The following is a 16,469-nucleotide window of genomic DNA, read 5'->3' on the forward strand; positions in this document are numbered from 1 at the left end:
AACTGAAGTGGGAAAATACTAGGGAGGGGTTACACGTAAAGACACCATAAATAGGTCATCAGACTCAACCTCCCACAAGAGGTTCTTATGCAGCATTGTTCCGCAGCCCTTAATTCCTAGCCCCTCACCTCCTTATACAACTCCTTGATTTCACTTGAGCTCTTCCATGCTTCTCTCTACAAGAAATGCCCTTTTCCAGTTTGCTTTTCTTGTGAACTCCAACTTTTCCTTCAGCACACAGCTCAAAGGTCACATTCTTGGTGAAGACATCACTGACTCTCATTCCCAAGAACAATTTCCATCTTTACGCCTAAGGAACTTTGTATCTAATTCTATAACAAGTCTATCTCCATCAAAAGTTGGTTTTCTACAGTCGGGTACCAAACTGAATTACCTTTGAAACCCCAGTATTTAACACAGTGCCTGGCATATTCCTCTTAAAATATAGTATCCAGAACTGATCATAATTTTTTAACTCTAGTTGAGAAAATATTTTAAAAATCACTTAAAAGAGAATCAAAGACTATTACTACCCAACTATTTAAACAGTAGTTCTTATTTTTAAAAATATACAGATGGTCAACTAAAGAGCCTTCATATTAGATTGGCACAGTAAAATTTATTTCAATTGTAAATCAGCATGTTCCTTCAAAACACCTTACTTTTTTATATTGGATACTAAAAATTAGCAGTTCTGATTCCAAAAATAAATATGTTCTTCAAGAACTAAAATTATTGTCTTTTAAAAAAATTATTTTCACAAAAGACATTCAACTGGAATTCATTTAAAAATATAACCCCATCTTTTAGGATGTCTGCCACAGTCTTAATTATGAAAACATCGTTCCCTTAGGGAACTAAGCCAATGAGAATCTAGTCCTGAATAAGAGCAAACCAGAGAAAAATGTCTCTGTTTCTGTTGATTATATCAGATAATGGTCTGAAATGAAAAGAATTCTATTCATGTCCATCGAAGCTAGGATGCACAAGAAGCAAACCTCTGGACCCTGAGCAGAGGAAAGATAAAGACAAGAACGATGGAGTGCACTACCTCAGGCTTAGCTCTCCAGCCTAGCACAGGGTCCCATTTAAAATACTACTGATCAAGTTTTGATCCAATAGAACATTCTGTTATGGATTTAACATTCTATAGGCAATCATTTCTTCCCCTTAATCACTATTTATTGCTTCCACCAGAAGAACTTTCTCATGGGTATATTGCTAATTATCACAGCTTCCTTCTGGTTGTGATGATTTACTACACACAGGAATATGGCAAACATAAGTGAGGACAAAAATAACCCACTGTTTAAGCTATGGCCTAATGTGGGGAAGTCAGGAGCATTCATATCTAATTTCAATTCCTAAAATCCATCTCCTAAAGGTTGAGGCATCATTTTAAAGATATCCATAATAAATAGATCTACTGGAGAAGATTCATTTAAAACTTACCCTTCTTGAAGATTGCCCTTTGCCTAAAACCTAATTGACAGTTCCGGTTGGATCTGTTTCCCACACAAAATGTCATTTATCTTTTTGACCACAGGGATAATACACTTACTCTCCAGGATGTACCATAACTTATGTAGAAATGCTAAATATGTAATATATTGATACTAACCAAAAAGAAACAATATAGCCACATAGCTATTACATTCATTCTGATAACTCAAATTATGAACAAAGAGTCAGTGCCTAAATCGGTGATTTATTTATACATGTATTTTTTAAAATATCTCTTTGTAAGAATATATATATCCTTATCTGAATATAATCTTGAAATGAGCTTTTATCACATAAAAAGAAGTTTCAGTGTCACAGTTACATACCAAAGACCCACAAGAAACAAACTGTCCCTGGGCAGAAAAAGGTCAAGACCCACATTCTCTGATACAAAAAGAATTTGAACAAAGTTGACAGCATCTTTGAAAAAAAAAAAAATGTATGTCTTTGAACTCAAATAGAAGCCCCTCAACCCCAGAGCTCAATTGTACCTGGGATGTTATGTTTAGAAGGAGCAATATAGAGACAAAACACTTGCCCACTGTGAGAGAAAAGATGTATGTCCCTTTCTAAGGAAAAGGGAAGACAGACAGAGACAGTAAAGACAGGAAGAAATATAGTTGGGAGACCAGTTAAAACTTGGGAAGCTTGAATGGGAGAAAATATTCTTGGAGCCCTGATTCAAGATTTAGGATGGTTTAGGAATTATCCTCGATGTCAGCAGCATTTGTGAAATACCTGGATCCCAAGATTAGAACAGGAATAAAAGTTCTGACTTTTGACTAGGTTCTACCCTTGAAAAGAATCTAAACTGGCTGGCTATGGAGGAGAATGGAATAGTAGGAATACATTTTCCTTTTCCCCTATCCTGGATTTTTAAATTCAGTTCTAGGGCAAGCAGGGTTAGAAGACCTCTCAGATTTAGGCATAAAATGACCAACTTGAAGAATTATCTACAAAAACTCTAACAAATCACTCAAGGAAGGGGGAGGGGAAGGGAGAACAGCACATTTTTTTGTATTCATGTTCGATAGAGACCCATCAGTTCAAAAAGCCTTTTTACAAATATGATAAGAATAAATAATATTAATTTTTTAGTTTCTAATCAATATACTGAACCTGAATATTTTTATAGATTTTACTGAATTGGGCAACTATGTCTGTATTTGTAAGCTGAGACTCTATGGTGTTTTGTGAAATAATGAAAAATTGCAAAAGATAGGAAATTTGATAAAGAATTATATAATAAGATCTTGCGATCTTTGCTCGGAATTCTCCATTCCTGAATCAGATTGTTCAAGGAAAGGTGACAAATTGATTCTTGAGATCATACAGAATAAGTGAAAAACCACAGAAATAATTTTAGAAACAACATTTTTTTTTTGGTACTTATTACATAGTGAAATAGTGAAATTAGAACGCTTAGGGCTTTGAAGAAATAAAAATATATATTACGATCTTAAAATTTTCTGGTTTCTCAACATGCCAATACATACAATATTACATGTCTCAAAATTTAAAAATTTAGCTATAGGCGTTCTTTTTACATCAAAATGGTCAGAGCAAGGACACAATGAAAAGTTGAATCAATAGAAGTAACTATCTTTGATGTCAATGCCATGATTTCAATATCTATTATGGGTCAGTGACAAGAGCTGCAAGATTTTAAAGGCATCCTACCAAAGTCTGAAAACTCAAGATGACATCAGCATATTAACAATACAAAGATTATAGGTATGTTAGAGCAATAAGAAGTTACAATAGCACCTATCTTATCAGTTACAGACAATCTATATCCACAGGGACACTGTTAGAAATCTTCAAATATGTCACCATTCTAGAGGAGAGGAAAGGAGAGGGGAAGGGAGGGGAGGGGAGGAGAGGGAGAAGAGGAGAGGAAAAGGGAGGGGAGGAAGGAAGGAGGGAAGAAAGGAAGGGAGAAATGGAGGAAGGAAGCTAGGAAGGAAGAAAATGACAGAAGAGAAAAAATCCTTCCAAGTAAGATAAGCCTGGAAGGACAACATAACAGGCATTTCCAGGCATATATCACACTAATCCACTCTGTGAAATAAAACACTTAGTTGACAAAAAGAAAATGAAAGTTCTCAACTTCTTTGCTTGGTGAAAGGGGACCAAGTCGTCGACTGCCTTGAACGTCCTAGAGGAAAGAGCTAACTTGCGGGACTGAAAAATATGCCTGTTGGGAACGAGCCATGTGGCATACCACAAAGTTTTCCAAAGTGTGTTATGTGTGTACATGAGATTATTTTTTACAAGGACATGAACACAGTGTGTATACACACAGTGTGTATGTGTAATTTTCTGTCTATGGCTGGTGATACTGATTTTCCACTTCTAATAGGAACTTAGTTTTTTTGGTTTTATATATATTTAATATAAAAAGTGATTCTATTTAAGAAGCAATCAGATCTCCTCTACCAACTCTGTGCAATGAGGTGACTGGCCTTTCCTAACTATGGTGAAAATTTGAAGGTTTAATCTCTGCACTGAGGAACATCAAGTGTGAGTGATACCATATTGAAAAGGAGAAGGATTCAGTGAATTAGTGCAAGAAATACTCAACTATCTTCCCACACTCAGCTTCCCAGGCAACTAAGCATTCACCCACCAGGCAGAAAGCTGGAGAAGTCTTCTTTAAAAATATGACCAGCCCAAGAGGAAAAACAAAAATACTGAACATCAGAAGGTCCCCAGTTAAAAAGCCCACTCAGATGATCCTATATTGAAGTCAACAAAACTCACTTATGCATTCAAATCAGCCTTTTATCGCCACATTTTTAAATATGAATAAACACCCAAAGATTATCAGACATCTGAGAAAAGCTTCTAATATGAAAGACAGACCAAAAAAAAAAAAAAGAAAAATAGCTTGAAAGAAAGAGACTATATAAAGAGAAGAAAATTCCAACAACTTAAAAAATTATTATCTTGAGAGAGAGAAAAAAGATATTATAATCAGGAAATAAAACATGATGTTATAAAAAGGAACATAAAAGGAATTTTTTAAAAGCTCTTGGAAATTAAACCTATGATAGCAGAAATTAAAAGTAATAGATGGGCTGGAAGATGAAACTGAAAGTAGAACCAAAAAGTCCAAAAAGTGAAAAAGGAGAAAAAAGAAGGGAGATCATCATAAATGAAAAAACTGAATAAAATTTCCCAGTACTGGAGAACATGAATGTCCAGATTGAAAAGGCCCATCAAGGTTCTAGCACAATGTATGAAAATAGGTCTGCATCAACATGAAATTTCAAGAAACTGGGATTTAAAACATGAGAGGAAAAAATAATCACATAGATCACATACAAAGGATCAGAAATCAGAACAGTGTTTGACTTTTCCATAGCAATTCTGCAAACTGGAAGACAATGGAGCAATTCCTTCAAAATTCTGAAGAAAATGATATCCAACCCCAAACTCTGTACCCATCCAACTACCAAACAACTGTGAAGGTAGTAGAACAGATTCCCTCTCAGACGCACAAGAGCTCAAAATCTACCAAATCTTAGGAAGTTACTGCAAGTTGTGCTTGAGCAAATCAAGAAAGAGTTTAAGACACTGATCTGAGAAACAGGAAAGCCAACATAGGAGAGAAGAGGGAAATCCCAGAATGATGGCAAAGGGAAAAAAAATGCATATAGTTCAACCTAGTATATCAAAGCATATGGGATGGAAAAAGTCTGTGTTTGTGCGTGCATGCGTGCACACGTATGCACATATTAAGAGCTAGAAAGAGGAGTGTGGTAAGAAAATGCTTAAAACTAAAAAAATCAAGAAAATACTACTATATATAAAATATATGACTAATAAGAACCTGCTGTATAGCACAGGGAACTCTACTCAATACTCTGTAATGGCCTATATGGGAAAAGAATCTTAAAAAAAAAAAAAAAAAGAGTGGATACATGCATAACTGATTCACTGTGCTGTACACCTGAAACTAACACAACATTGTAAATCAACTGTACTCCAATAAAAATTTTTTAAAAAAAGAAAATAAACACCGTTTGTGAAGACATAGAGGTAAATATCAAAATAATAGGTAAACAGAGGCAAAATTAGTTGCCTCTGAGGAGTAGAGAGAGGATGAGGACTACTTTTTTTTTTTAAATAACGAACTTGCTGAACTATTTGACTCTTTACACTACTATATACACTATATAAGACCTGTAGTAGACATCTAATGACATATAAATTCAATAAAAAGAAAATGTTTTTTAAAAAGAAAAGAAGGAAGGAAGGCAAAAAGGAAGAAAGGGAAAGGAAAGGAAGGAGGGAGTAAGAAAAGACACAGAGACCATGAGAGAGGGCCAGATACACTTAACACAGACATTTTAAGGTCTCAAGGGGGCACTTTCTGGAGACAGGAACAGGATCTCCACTGCACTACTGTTAGAGACAGGCACTCTCAAGGCCATTCGTCTTCCACAAATGAGACAAAAAACAAACCAGAGCGAGCGTAACTGTTCAATATGTGCTTAATATTGTTCGATTGTTGAGTTATCTTTTTAAAATTATATATAACACTGTCCCAGTAGTTCTCTACTTGCTCTTTGGATGATATGCCATAAACTACCCTTTTCTGAATAATGTTCAGTCTTGAAATTGGTGATGAAATTGGTGATCAGTAATACCAGTGTGTTGTAGAGAACAGAAAGAAGAGTGTGCCTTAAGATTTAATTATAAAAGAAATAATTATTTCAGATGTCTTTATTTACCTTGAGAGTCAAAGACCCTTCTCCATGATTCTAGCACTCTCCCTGCCCATCCCACTTCTACCTCCTAAGAATATAACCTTGAGTCCCTCTGTCTATAATTTAGGAAAAGTTATTCCCTCTCCCTAATGACTTATTTATAATTGTAAAAGCAACATTTGCTAAACTGTAAAAGCAACATTTTCTCTGATACTGAGAAATTACAGGTAAATCTCAAGTCTCAAGATAATGCTTTATGACGTGATCCTTCCCGCATATTTTCTCACCACTCTTTAGAAGAAATGACAGGCCAATGTGTTCACAATCCAAAGGAGGACTATTAACTGGTACAAAATAGCACTATTTTGTCAGTATCTTTCCAAAACAAGCTAAGCGTCCCAAGTATGAATAAGCCCTGTAGTAAACATGTGATGATGAATTCATTCTCAGTTTTTTAAATGGGATGAGTCAGATTTTCAGACCTTTAAGATAATTTAATTTTCATTAAACACTATTTATCAGTCACCATAACGCCCAAGCACTTTCCAAAATATCACAAAGGCAAAATCCCTGCCTGTAAGGTACACACATCCTCTCCTTTATTAAGTACTACTGTGAGCCAATTATATAAAAATATGATTGCTGACATTTCAATATGAAAGAAACAGGAAGATGTGATAAAGAATAAGGAGGGGAGAAGAGGAGAAGAAAACCCAGTTAGGGTGGCCAAGTTAGAAACAAATGCTCTCTTTAGGACTTAAGAGGCTCTTTTGGAATAAGGATTATAGTTTGAGTATTTATCTTTTTATCCCTACAGCCTAGCACAGAAAGAACGTGGCACATCCAGGAAATGCTCAAGAAACATTTGCTGACTTAATCTAAGAATCGAACGAGGCCTATTTTGGCATCCATTGTGCCAGAAAGTATTATCCAAATCATTTTTTAGACACAGCTATGTTGGAGAGGCAGCACAAGGAAAGGCACAGCATCTTCTCTGGGAACAGCAGCTCCTTACCTGTTGTTGTACTGGTACTTGCTGTACCACCTGTGTAGGCACTGCTGCTTGACTAGCCACAGATGTCTGTAAAGTCACTGTCGAACCTGTGTCCGACCCGGTCTCTGATGTCTGCATGATGGTCTCTGAAATTTATTAAAATAGAAAGAAAGTTTAAAATGCTCTCCTTATATGACTAGCTGCATCACATTTGTTCTTAATATCCTATACTGAGACTAACTTTCTACTCCCAGAATACCTCTTACTCCACCCAACATACTCATGATATTCCATGCACGTTTATAGTCATGTTGACCACTTTTAAAATAAATATAGAAAATTACTAATCTACATTTTAAAAATCTCCATTAGTACCTCTTATTTTGAGGCTATAAAGGTTGAACTTCATTGAAATCTACCTTCCTTAGGCCTCATCTGTTATAAATTGTTTCAAGCACAATATAAACTAGTCATATTATAAATTATGTCAAGACACAATTCTTAGAACACAAATCCTAACTGGATGCAAATACGTCGTAAACTATACTTTCTAGACACTTTTATAAACTACAGGACGTCACTGGAAGTATACAATTTAGAATAAATTGTTTCTAAGGTCCTTTCCAACTTTCAAACTTACTATTCACTGATTTTTAAAAATTAATGTATATCCAAAAACCAACTGATATACCCTAAATTTAGCCAAAGGATCAAGCTCACTAATTTTCTTGGCTGTGAGATGATATGGTACTAAAATTAAAGTTTAATTATACTCTTACACAAAGACAGCCAAACAGCAATAATGTTTAATATTTTGAAAGGTAAGAAGGATCACTATTATATAAGTGAGATTTGTAAACAAAGACATGAAATTTTACCTTCTCTCATTCACAGTTCAACATGGCATATTTTTCAGTTCTCATGTGCCTGTCCTACTAACACAGGATTAAATTTTACAGTGTGCACTCTAACAAGTATGGTTTCTTAGACCTTGATATTCCCTTTTGTTACTTATGCAGTCAATATAATAAATGTTAATTTCTTTGCTATTGAGCAGGGATCCTGGGGGGAAAAACAATATTTAATTGGTAGCCTAAGAAAAATACTGTATCATGGTTTAAATCTGTGAACAGTATGGTGAACATTAATTTTCCCTAAGAAAATTCTGAACGAGTATTCAGGTCTTTCAAGTAGAAAATTAACCCCTCTCAACATCTTTTGTCACAGCATGACCTCTTCCAATTTTTTCCCCAAACCTTTTCTATCATCTCATTCAATTTTAGAAACAGACCTCTGAAGATATCTAATCTATACTTATTTCATAAATGAGAAAACTAAAGCCCAGAGAGGTTAAGAGACTCGCTCAAGGTGACAGGACTAGAGAAAGGACTAGGCCTTTTCACTTTGACTCTATGCTTTCTTTACTTTCTAGACCTTGACATTGGTATCACTTTACGTGATTGACTATTCTTATTCCTTTGTTAGTCAAACCCCTAAAGCAACACAATAAAACTTGGAGCATACAAAAGATACAGCAGTAAGCTAACATCGATAAGAGTATTTAACACATGCTATGTCCTCTTCTAAATGCTTTACGTGTTAATTCATAAATAAATCACTCCATGTAACAACCCAATGTGGTTTGTATGATTATAATCTACATTTACAGATGAGGAACCTCAGGCACAAAGAGTGAAGGTAGCCAGGGGCTTAAAAAACAGAAGGAGGGGTTTCCCTGGTGGCGCAGTGGTTGAGAATCTGCCTGCCAATGCAGGGGACACGGGTTCGAGCCCTGGTCTGGGAAGATCCCACATGCCGCGGAGCAACTAGGCCCGTGAGCCACAACTGCTGAGCCTGCGCGTCTGGAGCCTGTGCTCCGCAACAAGAGAGGCTGCGACAGTGAGAGGCCCGCGCACCGCGATGAAGAGTGGCCCGCACTTGCCGCAACTAGAGAAAGCCCTCGCACAGAAACAAAGACCCAACACACCCAAAAATAAATAAATAAATAAATTAATTAAAAAAAAAAAAAAAAAAAACAGAAGGAAAGTGATGGAGACTGTGGCTACCACCCCATTTATTTGGGCCAGCTAATGTTTAGCTCAAGGAAATTGTGAATTTATGGGAAGGCTAAACTGTAGTTGCCAGTTTTCCCAATTTTCCAAAAGAAGATTTTTATGTGAAATCTCTCAAGATGGTGGCTAATAAAAAACGTAGCACTGATCTCCAAAGACACACACACACACACACACACACACACACACACACAGCCCTTTGTACTAGTATTAAGACCACGGATATGCCTGAAAATGTTTGAAAATGACAGTATTCACTACATAAAACTCTTGCCTAATTAAGATTACTGGAGGACTAATAGTTCTCGAAATTGGGAGAGGAGATACACGCATTAGGAACCCTATCTGTGCCTTTTCTTCTTTATTCCATTGTAGAGGGAAAAAAAATACCCTCCCCCAAAAGAAAGCAAATGCCAGTGTCCTTCGATTCATTACATGTTATACTTACAGACAATTGATGCCATTTGTGCTACAGCAGAGGGCTATTAGTGAGAGTGAGGTGATGCCTTTCTGCAGGGAATGAGGACCGAACCAGATTTTAGATATCATCTTCAGTGAGTTTTTCTTAGCTTCTCTTCCCAACTCCAAGACAGGCCTTTGTCAGTTTAGTACACAAATGAGGAACACAGAGTTGCCAATTATGGGTTCTTGTTTAAGCTGTTCAGTCAAGGGGCGGATGAGATTCTTACAGTTAAGTCACTCAAACTAAAACACCCTCCTGTTTATCCCAGTGTTGGCTGGGAACTTTATCGAGGCTCTCTCGTGTGTCCAGGGGTCTGTACTGCGGACCAGCCTACACACCTTTTTGGTATATGACCCATAATATGACATCCACTGTTTTAGACCAAATACACATAAGAATATACATAATGAATGTCTAAAAAATTAAATGTACTTTTAAAGCAATTCCTCAATAAATCACCTGAGAGGGCTTATCTGAAGATAAAAGGCATAGATTTGGAAACTGGCTTCCTATGGACCATATTAGACTCCATCGATAGGCTTTGGCACAGAGTAACTAGAAATTAAAATTCTTAATTGTCAACCTTTAAAAATGAGAAAATTTTGTGTTAAAAACCAAATTTCCAGATTCTCTTGAAAAACCTGAAAATCTAGAAAAGGTGAGCCCATATTATGTGTTTTATATGCAAATTATTTATATGGCAATACATATTCACTGGCTTGGCCTTCATAGGCATTTGAGGCATAAGAGAAATACCTAAGCTTTGACTACTTTACTAATAGAAATGTGTAACTAGATGATTGGAACTAAGATCTTCCTCATTTTACAGACTGAGTCAACTGAGGCCCAGAGATGTTAAGTCACTTAACCAAGGTCAAACTGTGGGAAGTAGGAAAGTGGGAAAAGAGGGTTTGGACATAACACTACAGCGCATGCACTAAACTACCAGACGAAGTTGGAAGTCTTGAATTTCATCAGAGACACTGAATAGACAGAAGTGAAGGGAGTAAAGAAAAGCAAACTGGTGAACTTTTAGAATGAGAAAGAAGGAAAAAGATCCCAACTATTTAATAGGAGCAACCTTTACAGAATAGAGTGGGGAAAAGCAGATGGATAGAAAATGATGGCTTATATAACTTAGAGAGTCACAGAGAACTTTCCATCCAACCTCTGGCTCTATGTACATACCACATCAAAACCAGCACAGAAAGCCTAATCCAGAACAACCAATAACTGTCCCAGAACAACTTCTGTTTACTTCCAAGTTACTGCTCATCATCCAGTCTCCTTGGCCCCTGGATTACAGGGTCATGCCAATTGGGATAAGAACATAGCCTCTCAGTTTGGTCTCCATCTTTTCTTAATAGACACAACTTCATTCTCTTCTGATTTCATTGTCTTCCTCAAGTTTGAAGAAGAGGCTCTCTTTGCCGAGGCCTCAGGCCTTGAGAGGATCTCAATCACATCCCTGCCAGAGACTGGCTGAAAAGTCATAACAAAAAAAAAAAGTCATAACCATAATTAGGTCTCTCATTTAACAAGTCTTTTCCAGGTGCCACACAATATGCTAAGTGCTTGAAATACATCTTTTCATTTAATCCTCAAAAAAACCCCATAATGGAAATGTTGTTATTTCCACTTAACGAATGAGGAAACTGAAGCACAAACGGATTAAATAACTTGCTAAAAGCCACACAGATGGTAAGAGTAAGAGCCTAAATTCAAATCCAGGTTTGCCTGACTCTAAAGCCCATGATGTTACCACTATGTATATTACTTTGCAAAATCATGATGAAAGGCTTCCAAATGGAAAGCTAGAGATTGTTGGTCTGAACAGCAAATCTTTGGGATTCTCAATCTATCCTATTTGATCTACACTTCGAATAACAAGTGAGACATCTCTTCTCTCTCTGACATTGAAATTAGCAAGTATTCTCTCTCTTTCTACTGAGGCCATAATAAAACCCAACTAGTAAGTATTTTTTCCAGAGGCATTTTAACTGATTAATTCCAAAGACCTGATTTAATAGCAGATCAATTTGAATGTTAAAGCATGTTGAGGAGTGTAACTTTCCTGCCAAATTTTCCTAAACAGATCATTTAAACCCACTGACACATTTAGAGTATTCTGGTAGCTTTCCAAAATTTCTTCAAAGCAGGGATCATCACATGAGGGCAGTGTCTTAGCATGCTTCATTTGTAGGTTTTGTTTTAGATCCAGTATAAAGGTTTGTGTGTACATGTGAGGTGTTCCCATTCATCTGCAGTGGTTTCTGGTGCTTTGTTTATGTTTGGGAGTAATTTGGTTAGTTTAGTTCCTTCACAGCCTCCTTTCAAGTGATATTTGTTTATCAGCCACAAATGCAGTCACATTAATCCATTTTGATAAGCTAAATAAACCCCTGCAGTTTGTCCATGATGCAGCCTATATGTAAATGAGTTGTATATTCTTGAAGGAGAGACATGCACGATTTCAGTCTAGTCATCCTTGCCTAATGTGGCTGTCAGGTGTGTCAAGAGCAACAGATGCTTGTTTGACAAAGGACCTTTTTATTCTGGCTAATTAAGCAGTTGGACACACCCGCCTGTTAACGGTTCTGCTTTGTATAGCCAGCTCTGGCTGAATCATGCGAATCTACAGCTAAATAGGCCACATTTTGAAAGAAGGCTAATTAACCCCTAGAAGAAGGAAAAGAATATTGCAAAAACCCAGCTGCTGAATGCAAAAAGATTACCGTTTCTTCAACCTGATGGGCAAAACCTAGGCAAAGCAAATGTGTTTGGAACAAACATGCATTATTGCAAGTTTCAAGGCATTCAAATGTTCTTTGTGAAACTTCCTGAAGATTATTTAATACACTCAAATTCACAGCTGGATTCCTTTCATCACACACAATGTACATGCCAGATTAAATGCTTAAATAGTCTGACCTAATCAATTACTTATCAAACAGAACTATATAACTGGGCTCGCTTAAAAATAGGTAGTATCATCTAATTTTTATTGGGGTTTTTCTTCCTGAAATAATTTGCTTTCCAAAAAAAACCAAAGTCTGCAAAGTTTGGTTCCACTCCACTGACTGACTATATTGTTTTTTTACACTGAGGAATGTAACAGGTTTAAATCCAGTATAGAAAATAAAAACCTGTAATTTAATTTTCAAGTACAACAGAGAACTTCCTTCCTTTTTCCTTAGTACAGAAAAACAAAAGATGGTAATTCCAATTCCTATTTGAACCAAATCAACCAGTATTATTATGATAGTCACTTATTTGTATAGTGAAAATAAATCACACCTAAAATGTGACATTAAAGAATAAATTATTTACTTAGAAACCTGGCTCAATGTAAGAGCAGAGGAATGTTATTTACAGAAAAAAATTGTCATAATCTAAAATTACTACTTTTAAAATGCACAACAAGGAGTTTAACATCAGTGTGCTTTCACAGAGAAAGATCCCAAATCATAACAGAAGTTTTATAGCATAAGATTTTATTACTAATACTCTGATTAAGCATCAGCATTCTTGAATAAATATTAGAAAATAAATACTAGCATAAATAATACTCACAGCAATTGAAACCTCTATTTATTAAAATTAGACAACTAAAATAAGTCATGGTTTTTGGAAAAAAATAGCTGATATGTACTTTCCTGAACATAAAATCAGTATGAAATGTATACATTTCTGACTATTCTGGAGTAGATGATGAAAATATAAAGATTATTCTAATTCTTTAGAAAAAAATTAAGAATATTAAGCATCTTCAAAGTCAACAATATAATGTAAAATAATGGGGCATATTAGAATTTATATATATATGGTTAAAAATAATGTGATAAGTTTTTTGAAATTGACAAAAATATATTGAGCTGATTAATTTACCTACAAATGTAAAACTCTATGACTTTGCTTTTTTTCCACTTCACCGAGTACAAATGAAAGAAACTGGTTAAGCTATAAACTATAGTCAGCCTTTTTTACTTAAAATATACCTCTGTGAAAAGTGTATTCATTGTAAAACACAGGGCTTTATCAAATCAATATATCAGGTAACTGAAGAGATGTAAAAGGAAAATTCATGATTTTCTATATTATAAAAGCTCTGCTTCTTCATTTAGGTCTGATGTTGTAATCCTCCTGACTATGTACAATTAATCTTTTATACTAAATTGATCCGTAGAAAAATGATGGAATGATAATAGTGTAGACTGTTCGGCAGTCATCTTCCTGTGATAACTGATGACAGAGATTAATGTTGGCGATGATTAATCAGCACACTAGTAACATATACAGGTTGCCTGGGTAACTTTTTTCACTTTTCAAACAAAGGTTTTTTCTTAACTAATTCTTCCTTTGACTCAGAATAGATAATGAAAAACTGTTTCTTTGGAGAAGACAAATCAAATTACTTTAACAGTTTTTATCTTAATGAATTAATTAAAAAATAAAACAATCTATTAACATATTACTGAAGCCACACTGCTGAAATGATGTAAGAATTTTGTTATGTGTTAATTGTTTCTAGTTATCAAGAGAAGCTGTTATCAGGCAGAGAAGTAATTCTGGGGAAAAGAGAACCAGGTGCTTGTCCAGTCTATTGCTGATGCCATCCTGGCATTTTCTCTCACTCACATTCATGAATTAATAGACAAACTGGTCTCACCTAGATGACATAAGCTAAAAACTGGGAGTGCTCACATAAAAGCTAAAAGAAAAGAAAAAGAAAACCAACAAACAAAAATTTCTGAGTATCCTACATTTTGCTTACTGGAAGAAGAGTCTGAGAACAAAATGATGTAACATACAGAAAGATTCTTACCAAACTCTATGAGGCAAACCTATAAGTGTTTCTTACTATTGGTCAATCCAATCCTGACAGTGACTAGAACCTATGAGATGGAGTATTTAATGATAATAGCACTTAGAACTGAAAAATGATGAACAAAGAGCATTTTATCATAAATCAATCATTTCATTATAGTAATAAGAATAGCTACCATATACTGAGCATTTACTATGTGATAGATGCTTTACATCTTTGCATACATTTAACCCTAATTTCAACCATGAAGTAGATATTCCCATTTTATAGCAGAGAAAAGTAAGGTTTAGAGATTAAGTAACTTGCCCAGGATCATAGAACTATTAAGAAATAAAGCCAGGATTCAAGCCCAGGTCTGTCTCACTCCAATAATGGCACCCTGACACTGGATCCTAGTCGGCTACACAAACAGCAACAGCAGTGAGGCTATTTTAGTGAAATCAACTTTAAAAGAAATAGAGTAGTCTATAGAGACTTTGGGCACTAAGAAAGAATTCTAAATTTGAACAAATAGACACAAATATCACGTGAACGGCAAATACTAGGTACTGTACCTAGTATGTGATCATTATGATGACATCAAAGCTATAATGCTTATGATATAGAAAAGCATATCATGGGTTAAAAGATATCTGCACTAACCTTGTGTTCACAGAATATTTTATGGAAGGAAGAGGAAATAATATGAGATTCATTTACTTTCAAGAATTTAAATTTGTCTTAAAAAAAATCAGTCAAATGAGGGTCCATTTAGGTTACTATCTATACATAATATTATACATAAACACAAAGATGTTCGCTCAAGTATTACTTATGACAGCCAATAATAAGCAACTGAAATGTCTGTAATTGGGCTATATCCCTGTAATTATCCCTAATAAATTCTATACCCCTATAGCGGAATACTATACAGATCTATAAAAGTCAGCATGGAAAGATGTTCATAATATTGTAAGCATAAAAAGCAGGTTGCCAAATAATATGCAGCCTACAGTGTAATTTTATTCACAGATATAAAATTGCATGATTTGGTAAAATTCTTAAGGGTATACAGTAACATCAGTGTAACTCCTAAGGACTCCTGAAATATGGGCCTTCCCAAACCAATGATCATAACTTTGCGTGGCCTCAAGCTAACCTTGGGCTTGCTGGGCAAAAGCAACATGAGCTCCAGAGACCCATCTCACCCTGGAGCCATCCCAAAAAGTCAGTCTTAGATTCTGTAAAACAGCCCTTTTAATCCCCAAAATACCTGTATAGTATTTGATCTGTTCAGTAGCTGGGTAAGAGCTCTGTCTCCCTTCCCACTGAGTGGCTCAAAACTCTCAAAGGGCTCTAAAACACAACATTTTCAATGTTTCTATTTTAAAAATTTATCTGGAGATTATATCTACAGATCCATTCATTGCTAGTTCCATGATCTGTGTCATTTTCTGCTGAAAGAAGGAAATCTACAGTAATACACATTCCCAAATGTCAAATATGATCCTTTCCTTACAACACTCGCCAGAATCTATTGTCCAATCTAGAATAAAGACATGAATTTCAATTCTGCTCCCTTGTATTCAAACTCATAAGAGCAGTGGCGCCTCTTCCATGGATCTCAAACTGGAAGAGGATATAGGTGGTGAATCTAAGTGTTTAGTCCCACCAAGGAAACAGGTACCCCCTTTTTAAATGAGCCCTAGTGACATCTGTTTATTCTTTCTACATACCCTAAACTTTACACACAAGTTTTATCTTTTTTCCTCTACACTTACTAGTGGGGTCTTAGCCACACACATGGAAGTATCCATATTATTTTTGCAAAGAGAGGGCAAAGATTGGCTTAAAAGGCAGCATTACTTAAAGAGCCACAAAAGAAAACAAGCAGGTAATGTTGTTTCCAAACAGG

The 16,469-nt window shown here is 35.6% G+C and overlaps 1 protein-coding gene and 1 long non-coding RNA gene across 16 annotated transcripts in view; one reads left to right on the forward strand and one right to left on the reverse strand.

Annotated features, from left to right (window-relative positions):
• RFX3 (regulatory factor X3) overlaps window positions 1–16,469 on the reverse strand; it is a 307,605-nt gene that overhangs the window by 164,481 nt on the left and 126,655 nt on the right. For all 15 annotated transcript variants that reach the window (XM_082470961.1, XM_082470970.1, XM_082470974.1 and 12 more), the window contains one exon: window positions 7,234–7,358. In XM_082470961.1, coding sequence (XP_082327087.1) covers window positions 7,234–7,350 — 117 coding nt within the window. In that variant the 5' untranslated portion in view covers window positions 7,351–7,358. The remainder of the gene's footprint in view (window positions 1–7,233; window positions 7,359–16,469) is intronic.
• LOC309665036 overlaps window positions 1–16,469 on the forward strand; it is a 143,505-nt gene that overhangs the window by 110,481 nt on the left and 16,555 nt on the right. The gene's annotated exons all lie outside the window — the stretch shown is intronic.

This window comes from Balaenoptera physalus (genome assembly GCF_965194825.1).
Source record: "Balaenoptera physalus genome assembly, chromosome: 7".
Lineage (NCBI taxonomy): Eukaryota > Metazoa > Chordata > Mammalia > Artiodactyla > Balaenopteridae > Balaenoptera > Balaenoptera physalus.